At 41.7% G+C, this 12,120-nt stretch overlaps 1 protein-coding gene across 1 annotated transcript in view; it reads right to left on the reverse strand.

The window, feature by feature from the left end:
• ATP2A3 (ATPase sarcoplasmic/endoplasmic reticulum Ca2+ transporting 3) overlaps window positions 1-12,120 on the reverse strand; it is a 185,302-nt gene that overhangs the window by 90,328 nt on the left and 82,854 nt on the right. The window contains exons 4-5 of the mRNA XM_044285175.1: window positions 6,172-6,276; window positions 1,003-1,141 (exon numbers count right to left, since the gene is read on the reverse strand). Of these exons, the coding sequence (XP_044141110.1) occupies window positions 1,003-1,141; window positions 6,172-6,276 (244 nt within the window). The remainder of the gene's footprint in view (window positions 1-1,002; window positions 1,142-6,171; window positions 6,277-12,120) is intronic.

Below are 12,120 nucleotides of genomic sequence, written 5' to 3' on the forward strand. Positions count from 1 at the left end.
CACTGCACACATGCATTATAAGCCATCAGGGTCCCTTGTGCTATGGTGGTATCGCTTGTGCAATCAGTACAGCACTGCATCATGGGTCCATTATAAACTGAAGCAACAACAATAATATGAACTCAGCCTTAGGCAAATTGCAGATCCGCAAAACACGGAAGCCGGAACAGGTGGCCCATTGTAGAAATGCCTATTCTTGTCTGCAAAACAGACAAGAATAGGACATGTTATATTTTTTTTGCGGGGCTACGTAACGGAGCAACAGATGCAGACAGCACACGGAGTGCTGTCCACATCTTTTGCAGCCCCATTAAAGTGAATGGGTGCGGCTCAGAACAATGGTCGTGTGCATGAGGCCTTACCCATATCACAGCTCAGCGAAACCTGTATACATGTCATGCTAATAAGGTAAAAAGAATGATGCACTTTCCTTAATAACAGTTGCTAACTACAGTGTAAAAGGAAGTATGCACACACATTCTCTTAGCTTCAACTGGACATTTCTGTCCTAATATTGAAGACCTTCATCAGAGAAATTTGCCACCGGACATAAAAAAATAATCTGTTTGGCACTATGTGGAAAGACGGCACAAGCCACATGTGAGAGGTTTGTGCCATCTTTCCACATAGCGCATAACAATCTTCATTCCTGTCCAGCAGCTCTCTGATGCCTGATGAAGCTCCTCCATATTAGGACTGAAGCATCCAAATTTTGGATTTCCTCCAAATTTACTAATTAATGTGCTTGAAGCAGAATTTATGTTCAAAGTTCCTTTTCCACCACATTATTGGGTTGGAACCTTACACGAACATAGAATGCCATTAAACCCTATACTTCCAGTCTTAAACTATGTAATTCACTATTTTTCTTCAAGCAGGTTATTTTCCTGTAGTATAAACATACATACCACCTACGTCTATTTATTATTATTTTCACCATAAATATTCATATCACAACAACTAAAACATAGTTGGTCCTTTCATTTTAAATAGGAAGATTACCTGCCACCTCTACGATGTCTCCAGGAACAAGGTCTCTTGCTCTGATACGCTGTACTCCATTCCGGTCTGCACGGATTACTTTGCCCATCTCTGGTTCATATTCCTTCAGAGCTTCAATGGCACTTTCTGCATTTCTTTCCTGCAAGTACAATGTGGGATTAAAAAAGCCACTAAACATATTGTAGCAGTTGTTTTCACTGATAAGGAAAATACTGACATCCTAGACAAACTCTGTATATCATTTACGAAGGACTCCCAGAAATACATTTATGTCCCCCCTTTATCTGTAAGGCTGCTTTAACACTCGCAGTTTGGGTGGATCTGTCATGAGATCAGTTTGTATTATCTGTAACATAGCCAAGACAAATCCGTCATGAACTCTATTGAAAGTCAATGGGAGACGGATCCGTTTTCTATTGTGTCAGAAAACTGATCCTTCCCCATTGACTTACATTGTGTGCCAGGACGGATCTGTTTGGCTCAGTTTCCTCAGAAAGCTGCAAGCAGGGTTTTGGTGTCAGCCTACAAAATGGAATGGAGGCGAAACGGAGGCAAACTGATGCATTCTGAGCGGATCCTTTTCCATTAAGACTGCATTAGGGCAAAACTGATCCATTTTGGACCGCTTGTGAGAGCTCATGACGGATCTCACAAACGGAAAGCCAAAACGCCAGTGTGAAAGTAACCTAAACCTGCTAGTATACATCATTATTTAAAACAAATGTACATATAAATTTTTTATGTATTTTTAGCCTTTGTTAATTTTGGAATCAAGATCATGGGACCCCCCCAATGACATTTATCCAATCCCTCAGTATCTGAGGAGGTAAGTTTTTCTAATCATTTCTCTGAGGGCATTTAGGTCAGTCTCACAGGAACAAATAGAGAATCTGACTTCCTGTGGCTACAGCAAGTCTCATACTGCAAATACTCATGGATACAGGTTAGGCCAACGTCACACTTCAGTTATTTGGTCAGTTATTTCCATCAGTGATTGTGAGCCAAAACCAGGTGCGGGTCAGAAACACAGAACAGGTGCAGATCTTTCTTTTATACCTTTTGTCCGTGTAAGATCCACTACTGGTTTTGGCTCACAATCACTGATGGAAAGAACTGACTAAATAACTGAAATGTGAACTGAGCCTTAACAGTAATGACGAAAAGGTTTTGTTTTCTACTGGCTACAGACAAATGGTGCCCTCTATTTTTTGTAGTCTGCTGCTCTGGTGGCAAAGACAACTTTAAAGTTCACGCACCAGATTTTAGTTCACCTGTAAATATTGGTCTTCTGCTTTTAGCAGTGTTTTTTTATTTTTCTATAATTCTTATGCTGCGAAATCTCGTTAAAGTCTGATAGACGTAGTGGCAAAAAACAAATGTGGCGCAGGCTAGATCCTCGGGATAGGTCATCAATATTAGATCCTACTCCAGGCACCCTTACCAAACAGCCATTTGAAGCAGCAGCAGAGCTCATGTGAGCGCTGCATCCTCTTCAATGCTTTCCTGAATGCAGTAGCGGTGGTGCAGTGTAATTACACTGCACCGCTATAATATCAATGCTGCCAGTGTCAACCTGTGCAAGGACAAACCCCCAACTGGTAGCAACCATCTGGCCCATCAGTAAAAAAAAAAAAAGCAGGAATAATAAAGGAATGCTATGAGATAGAGTCATAAGAACTGATTCTCCTGTATTATTCTTACATGGGGAATTCAAGTAGTTACTAAATAAGTCAGGAGAGGCGACAGTCCTTTTTAATACAGTTTTCAGATCAGGAGGAAGGCCCAATGTAGCAGTAAGTAGAGAATTTACAGAAATTATAACATTTGGACCCCTCTTGGTCAGTTACTTTGAAGTTTGACACTATTTTAACAATACAAGGATCATGATCCTTCTCTAAATATTATCAGGTAGAGCGGCTTTGAGCCACAAACTACCAGAAGCAGGGACACAACAGTCTTCTGAGGCGATAAGGCCTCATGATTTCTGTTCCCTTTTTTTCCCCGTGTACGGAACCATTAATTTCAATGGATCCTCAAAAAAAAAACAAAAAAACAGAAGGTACTCCGTATGCCTTCCGTTTCCATATTTCGATTCCGTTTAAAGATGGAACATGTCCTAATATTGTCCACATAACAGACAAAAGATAGTACTGTTCTATCGGGGCCAGCTGTTCCACAAAAAAAAACTGAATGCACACGAACGTCATACGTATTTTTTGCGGACATCAAAATACTGAAAAAGCCATATGGTCGTGTGCATGAGGCCTAAAAGAGAGTTTATGGGTGGCGGGAGTTTTCACAATTCTCAATAACTAAAAAAGCAAAATAAAAAGTAATGTTTATTGTGGCAAGTCAGTAAGTAGTTCCAAAAATGTCTCCGTGTTTTCCTGGCAGGAAAACAGTGAGTTCTTTAATTTAGGAAATACGTTATACAGACACTAAATACATTATAATTAGATAGCCACTTTATGTGACAGATGTTTTTGCAAACAGTTTCCCCTGCATATTAAGCTCCTGTTCTTTCTACTTTACTCAAGTACTTTAAAAAGAGAATGCAATGTAATTTACAGTTACTTGGTACCATTCTAGGATTTAGTTTAAAAACAAAAAAACAAATTTGGGCTTTCCAGCTGCCAGCATGTTGTATGTCTGCGGTGTGCCAGCAAGAACTTTCCAGTGAATTTCGTCATGGAGATCCCCCTGGCTAAATTCAATGAACCACCCAGAATTTCTCCAGCTCAAGTTTAGCAGAATTAAGCATTTCTCTCCACAGTGAAAAACAGATGAATGCACATTACATGAGAAGCAATATAATAGACAGAACTCTTATATGCACAGATCACATGTATGAATCAGTAGTGATACAGAACTCAATAAGGCTACTTTCACACTGGCGTTTTGGCTTTCAGTTTGTGAGATCCATTCAGGGCTCTCACAAGTGGTCCAAAACTGATCCGTTTTGCCCTAATGCATTCTGAATGGAAAATGATCTGCTCAGAATGCATCAGTCTCCATTCCGCTTTGGAGGCGGACACCAAAACGCTGACAAAACTGAGCCAAACGAATCCGTTCTGACACACAATGTAAGTCAATGGGGACGGATCAGTTTTCTATGACACAATAGAAAACGGATCCGTCCTCCATTGACTTTTAATGGTGTTCAGACCGCACAGTCTTGGCTATGTTAAAGATAATACAAACGGATCAGTTCTGAACGGATGCAGACGTTTGTATTATCTGAACGGATCCGTCTGTGCAGATCCATGATGGATCCGCACCAAACGCGAGTGTGAAAGTAGCCTTAAAATGCTAATTGTTTTGTCTACACAGCAATAAAAAAAATGTAAAACAAATGCTTGAATAGGTTCTAAAATCAGTTGTAAATGAGGATAATATAACTCAGTAATGCTCCTAGTAAAGTAATACTGTTAGGCTACTTTCACACTAGCGTTCGATCGGATCCGTTCTGAACGGATCCGATCGTAATAATGCAGACGGAGGCTCCGTTCAGAACGGATCCGTCTGCATTATATTAGCAAAAAAAAGCTAAGTGTGAAAATAGCCTGGGACGGATCCGTCCAGACTTTCAATGTAAAGTCAATGGGGGACGGATCCGCTTGAAGATTGAGCCATATTGTGGCATCTTCAAACGGATCCGTCCCCATTGACTTACATTGTAAGTCTGGACGGATCCGCACGCCTCCGCACGGCCAGGCGGACACCCGAACGCTGCAAGCAGCGTTCAGCTGTCCACCTGTCCGTGCGGAGGCGAGCGGAGCGGAGGCTGAACGCCGCCAGACTGATGCAGTCTGAGCGGATCCGCTCCATTCAGACTGCATCAGGGCTGGACGGCTGCGTTCGGGTCCGCTCGTGAGCCCCTTCAAACGGAGCTCACGAGCGGACACCCGAACGCTAGTGTGAAAGCAGCCTTACCTGGAAGTATCACAGCATGACAGATGCCAGAAAATCTGATGTTCTGACTTATCAGACGCTATGTGTCACACACACACAGGAGTCTCATAACAGGTTATCTCTGCTTAGATATTTGCTTTTTGTCTTGTGAGATTCCCGATTTTATTTATTGCAGTTTTGTGTCAGAAACAAGTGCAGGATAATCAAAAGTATTAAGACTACTGGATGATAGTTTAAAGGGGTCATGCAGTGAGCATTTACAGCGAGGCTGAACTAGCCGCCCTAAAGCTGTCCACCCTTACGAGACATAGTCAGAGCGACACTGTTGAATACCTTTATATAAAGGGGAGTTGAAATTCCTAACTTAGGGCCCTTTCACACTTGCGTTGTTCGGATCCGGCATAGAGTTCCGTCGTCGGGGCTCTATGCCGGAAAAATCCTGATCAGGATTATCCTAATGCATTCTGAATGGAGTGAAATCCGTTCAGGATGCATCAGGATGTCTTCAGTTCCGGAACGGAACGTTTTTTGGCCGGAGAAAATACTGCAGCATGCTGCGCTTTTTGCTCCGGCCAAAAATCCTGAAGACTTGCCGCAAGGCCGGATCCGGAATGAATGCCCATTGAAAGGCATTGATCCGGATCCGGCCTTAAGCTAAACGTCGTTTCGGCGCATTGCCGGATCCGACGTTTAGCTTTTTTTAGAGTGGTTACCATGGCTGCCGGGACGCTAAAGTCCTGGCAGCCAAGGTAAAGTGTAGTGGGGAGCAGCAGACTTACCGTCCGTGCGGCTCCCCGGGCGCTCCAGAGTGACGTCAGGGCGCCCCAAGCGCATGGATCACGTGATCACATGGAACACGTCATCCATGCGCACGGGGCGCTCTGACGTCATTCTGGAGCGCCCCGGGAGCCGCACGGACTGTAAGTATACCGCTCCCCACTACTACTATGGCAACCAGGACATTAATAGCATCCTGGGTGCCATAGTAACACTGAACACATTTTGAAGACGGCTCCGTCTTCAAATGCTTTCAGTACACTTGCGTTTTTCCGGATCCGGCGTGTAATTCCGGCAAGTGGAGTACACGCCGGATCCGGACAACGCAAGTGTGAAAGAGCCCTTAACATGATGGCATGAACACCCTGAAGATCCATATGTATATCTGGGTCACTGGTACACTGAGAACTGCACAATTACATTGTGACCTGCGGCACGTCACAGTGGGAACCAAACATGCTTTGTGAGAAGAACATATACCTGCCATACGCCAACAAAAGCATTCACAATTAGAATCATAATAATAACTATAGGCTCCACAAACGCGGTTGTAGTTTCTTCTCCATCTTCAAACCATGCCAGTACCTGAAAGAAATGACAACACCGTATTAGGACACACAAAAACAAGAGAAGTTTAGTGAATTTGTGATGAAGCTGCACATACAGCACCATTATAATATACAAAGGATGTGCGCTAATTAACCACTGACTACGAAAAATAGCTATTTGTTGTTAAATAGGCCCATGGCAACAAATTAAAAATTGGCATATTAAGAGTGTGATGGGTTAAATCCACCAGTAATGAAGTGGTTAAACATTGACCAGCTATCAGCAGTTAAAATTACTACGTTTGTGAACATATATATGAAAATAGTATGGCAAAAAAGACATTAAAGGGAATGTGTCATATATAATCTTTTCTGCAGTTAAAGGGAACCTGTCACCAGGATTTTGTGTATAGAGCTGAGGACATGGGTTGCTAGATGGACGCTAGCACGTCTGCAATATCCATTCCCCATAGCTCTGTGTGCTTTTATGGTGTAAAAAAAAAAAAAACCCACAGATATGATACATATGCAAATTACCCCGAGATGAGTCCTGTCCCTGACTCCTCTCACGTACAGGACTCCTCTCAGGTTAATTTGCATATGTATCAAATCGTTTTTTTTACACAATAAAAGGACACAGCTATGGGGACTGGGTATTGCGGATGTGCTAGCGGCCATCTAGCAGCCCATGTCGTCAGCTCTATAACCAAAATCCAGGTGACAGGTTCCCTTTAACACCAGATAGTAACACATATTGTTTTTTCTAATGTGGTTTTATTTTCTGATTGTAGAGATTTTTTTTTATTTCCTGAACATAATTATGGGGTCAGCCGTCTTGTGTGAGCAGCATTTAGAAATATACTGTATGGCAGCCCCATGGGCCATAGACACAATGGACAGGAGGAGACCTCATTGACTTCTATGGGAGAGTTTTCTAGGCATGCTCTGTGACCTGTGCAGAGGTCACTGTACAAGGGAAGAATAGATAAGCTTTGCCCATCACTTATTGTGAATGGTGGATCCTGTCTCATCTATATGTAGGTGATATCTGCCTGGGGTGATATTGAGATGACTGTTGAGAAGTGATCTCTACAGACCAAGAAGTGGCACATTTTATTATGCTTAGTGGCCAGTGTGAAAATTGCAGGATTTTAGAATTTCTTTTTAAAATTAAAATATAGATAGCGACATGGACAATTCTTCAAAAATGTGTTTAACATAAAATCTTGATTTAAACAATTGGCCACATACTGGTGACACATTCCATTAAATGCAAACAGCTTTGCTAAAGCTGAGCTTATGCTATATAGCAGTGGTGGCGAACCTATGGCACGGGTGCCAGAGACTGCACTTAAAGCCCTCTCTGTGGGCACCTGCACCCTGGAAAACATCTATGTGTACCAATATGCCTTAGACTTTTCTTGTCATTTATCAGCGCAGGGCACACTATGAACAGAACAGGCAGCAAACTAAATGTAAGCAGGCAATTTTAGCAAAATGATAAACTACATGGAAGATATACTATATTGGGCTGTAGTATTCAGGGTAAATTGCTGTGTTGGCACTTTGCGATAAATAAGTGGGGGGGTTTGGGCACTCGGTCTGTAAAAGGTTCACCATCACTGCTAAATATATAGGCAATGTCCACACTGCCCTGAAATGTTCCCGACATATATCCACACACTTCAAAAAAGCAGTATGTGCTGGCATGGTTTACAATATGAGATTTTCCTGCCTTGTCTGCACTGCACACTCAGTATGAACAGACAAATAAGTATAGCCAAACTGGGTATAAAGACGCAAATACTAATGACATGAACATTCATAAAGTAATTTTGCTTTCAGCAAAATCTCAACCTGCAGGATAGCTAGGCCTTTTATACAGTGATTTACAGAAGCATGGCTGATCTGTTACAATCTGTTTTGTAATATATCCTAAGGCATCTCAAGGACTAATAAAAGTGTTAAAGGGAATCTGTTACCTCCTCCTAACCCTCTTAGTACTGCTTCCATTGACTCACCATCATTAATTTATATGTCTATACTCACCCTTGTTCCCCTTCTGAAAACCTGCAAATCGCCACTATAATATATTTAGAGAACTTAACCTGGAGTGCTCCCATTTATGTGTGTACTCTCATAAATCCCCTGAATGTATTCCCATGCCCATTTTCAGGTGAAAGAGGTTAGTATGGACATATAAGTGACTGATCTGGAGTCAGCAAGAGCAGTACTGTTCATGCGTCACTGCACTTAAAATGGGTTTTCCCATCTCAATATTTCTGATATAACGCTAGCATATACCACCTCTGGGACCCACTTCTATTTCCAGAACGGGATGAGAAGGAGTGCACACCGTGCATGCACAACATACACTTCATTCACTGCTATGACATTGGGACCCCCACCAATCCGGACTATAAAGGGGATGCAAGTCTGCACAGCAGGGCTCCTGGCGATATAACTGTGCATTGCCCCATTCACTTACTAAACCATCCCTCATTCCCAGGATCAATAGGGTCCCAGAAATCAGACCCCTATTGATCACAAAGTAATGGCAGATCCTAAGCACAAGATGAGAATAACCCTTTAAATCTATTTTCTCATCATTTTATGCTTAAAGTCACTTGCAGAGTCAAAGAGAAAATGTTATTTCACTAGTAAAATAGACGATGTGCAACCATTTATATGGCATTTTATTAGCTGCTAAATGGATGAGTGGGTGAGTTCATTTGCAATTACAATCCAGGCATCCGCCAACATACTTAATACTGTACGTAATGTCAGGCAGTACTGTATATGTGATGCCATAGTTTCTTTGGTGATAACATGTAATATTTTTATGAAGATAGGATGCACTGGGCAAATATTGACATGAAACACTCACATCTTCCAAACAAAGCCATGTCTAGGGACCATGGCCCACGCTGGCAATGAGCGGAGTAAACACGCTCCTGCTCTGTTTTACAGCAAACAGAAGCTTGGTCTAGACTGTGTAGGATGTGTTTGGGAATCAGCTTTTCATTTACAAGCACTGAAATCATTTTAGAGGACAAATCCAAATAATCCACATAATACATTCTAGAGTACTATTGATTTTAATCTCAGACTGCCCTGCTGGGGATCTCTGTATCAGTGGAGGTCCCAGCAGTCAGACATCGACTGATCAGTAATTATCCCATATCCTGTGAATGGCGTTATGGCCAGAGGAACTTTGAAGGCAACAATGCAAAAACGTAAAACTTTTTTTTCATTGACATATTCATACGATTTTTATTAATTTTTTTTGGGAGGGGGGGGGGGGGATTGGTATATTCTAGTGCAGTGTTTCCCAACCAGTGTGCCTCCAGCTGTTGCAAAACTACAACTCCCAGCATGCCCGCACAGACAAAGGCTGTCAGGGCATGCTGGGAGTTGTAGTTTTGCAACAGCTGGAGGCACACTGGTTGGGAAACACTGTTCTAGTGATACCATTGGGGAGGCAGTGATGAAAAAGTCATTGTTTCAGTTGTTTTTTGCACTTTAAAGTTACAACATTCAATTAGAGTGATGCCAAATATGTATAGTTTTTTACTACTATTGCACTATAACAGCATGTCTTATGCAATAAAAAAAAAAAAAGTTTGCTGCCTTCGAAGAGCCATAACTGCATTTTTCTGTCAATGTAGTCATATGCGGGGTTGCTTTTACCATTTTGGGGTACACAGGACTTTTTACCATTTTTACAACATAAAACCACTTTCTATGGAAAAATAGTTTAATTTTTTTTTATAATTATTACTACTACTAATAATATATATATATATATATATATATATATATATATATATATATATATCTTTTGTGGACCAAGATCCTGCAGCACCTGCGAAAAGAAAAGTTTTTAATTTCCTACTCCCATATTGATCTTTTGGGTGGATTCAATATCTACACCTATAAGTGCACACAATAGAATGTCTAGGCTAGGCAGATGGTAAATGTTGAAACAGACATGTGGCACTCAGTACTGAAGTCACAGCTAAACCTTACGAGATTGCTCCACTAAATTCAGCTCTTTCCTCTTTGTTTCATGGCCTGTGAGACTAGACAATAGACGGGGGGGTCTTTCCAAATCAAGTTCAATCAACTGAATTTACCACACGTGGACTTCAAAGTGTAGAAACATCTCCAAAATGATCAACAGAAATGGGAGGCCTCTAGGGCTAAATTTCAAGTGTCTGAATACTTATGTATATATGAATTTTAGTTTTTCCTTTTTAATACATTTTTAACATAACAAAATGGGGAAAAAAGGTGAAAGGTCTGAATCCAGAGAAGAAGAAAAAAAAGCAGACTGTTTTAAGAGCTCCATTTATACAAGCAGGTAAATAACGCGAGTTTGTGAGCATTCGTGTGTTTGATTTCAAGTGTGTTTGTATTAAGTGTGTGACTTAGATTACGTGACTTGGGTTTCAGGGATTTTAGGAGGAGACTACAGCAAGTTATATACTTAACACTGCACTATATTGTATTTTCCTCTTTCTTGCGTAATCCCCATTTAGTACGTGTTCCATTATTGACAGCGCAGTCCAGTGCACATCGTGTCTAATGTATGCAGTCCTGGAACAGCCGTTTGAGGGTGCAGATATTTGTTCAAAATGCGAGCAAATTGCCCGTTGGGAAATCGCACAACGAGTATCTAAACGGGGGAGTTTCAACACTGTCTGATAGACCAACTTGAGAAACTGCAGGAAGCTAACATAAAAGGGCCGATGAACTTGAGTAAGGATCAGATGGATGCTTTGAAAAATTAAAGAGTATTGTATGTAAGCCATCTGACAAAAGGTGGAAATATCGTAATCATGGACCATCCTACTTATTACAATATGTGTCTTAAACTACTAGATGACAGAACATGCTATTTAATCCCGCCATCAAATCCTACAGCTGAGTTCTCTGACCACTTGGAATCTATCCTCATAGAGGCCCTTGACAAGGGTCTGATTTTCAAGGATGAGATTACATTTTTGGTACCATTACACCCACAGATTCCCACCTTTTAGTCACTTCCCAAAATCCACAAGGGGTACCCTCCCTTAAGGGCCACCCCATTGTATCCGGGGTAGGATCAATTACCCATAGTCTCAGCACATATGTTGATAATATTCTGCATCCCTTTGTATCAGTGTTATCCTCTTATATTAGAGACACAACAGACCTACTACTCAAGATTGATAACATACAAGTAGATGATCGGGTTCTGTTGGAGTCCATTGATGTGGAGGCTTTGTACACCAGCATCCCTCATAACTGGGGGATTACAGCCGTTGAGTACTTCCTCAGCACAAGAGGGTCTCAATATAAGTCTCACTCAGATTTTGTTATCCAGTCACTCAAATTCATGTTGACGCACAATTATTTTGTATTTGGGACGCGTTTCCTCCACCAGCTCAGGGGTACGACAATGGGTAGCCCCTGTGCGCCCAGTTATGCCAACCTATTCCTGGGCTGGTGGGAAGACACCATTGTGTTTAATGAGCTGTGTCGTCAATGGTCCCAAAATATCTTATTCTGGGGGAGATACATTGACGACGTATTTATCATATGGGACGGCACCAGTGACTCCTTTTCCGAATTTGATACTCATCTCAACACTAACAATATAGGTCTCAGGTTTACCTTTGAAAGCGACAGACGGCATTGCCTTTTTGGATATACGCATTACTAAGCGTCAGGGTAAGCTGCATACCGAAACCTTCAGGAAACCAACGGCCACCAATAGCCTGTTGCGGTGGGACAGTTATCACCCTGAGAGTCTTAGACGCGGTATCCCAAAGGGACAATACCTTAGAGTCAAAAGAAACTGTTCCTCATATGAATCTTTCCATCCCCAGGCAGCCAA

The sequence above is a fragment of the Bufo gargarizans genome, chromosome 3 (genome assembly GCF_014858855.1).
Source record: "Bufo gargarizans isolate SCDJY-AF-19 chromosome 3, ASM1485885v1, whole genome shotgun sequence".
Taxonomy (NCBI): domain Eukaryota; kingdom Metazoa; phylum Chordata; class Amphibia; order Anura; family Bufonidae; genus Bufo; species Bufo gargarizans.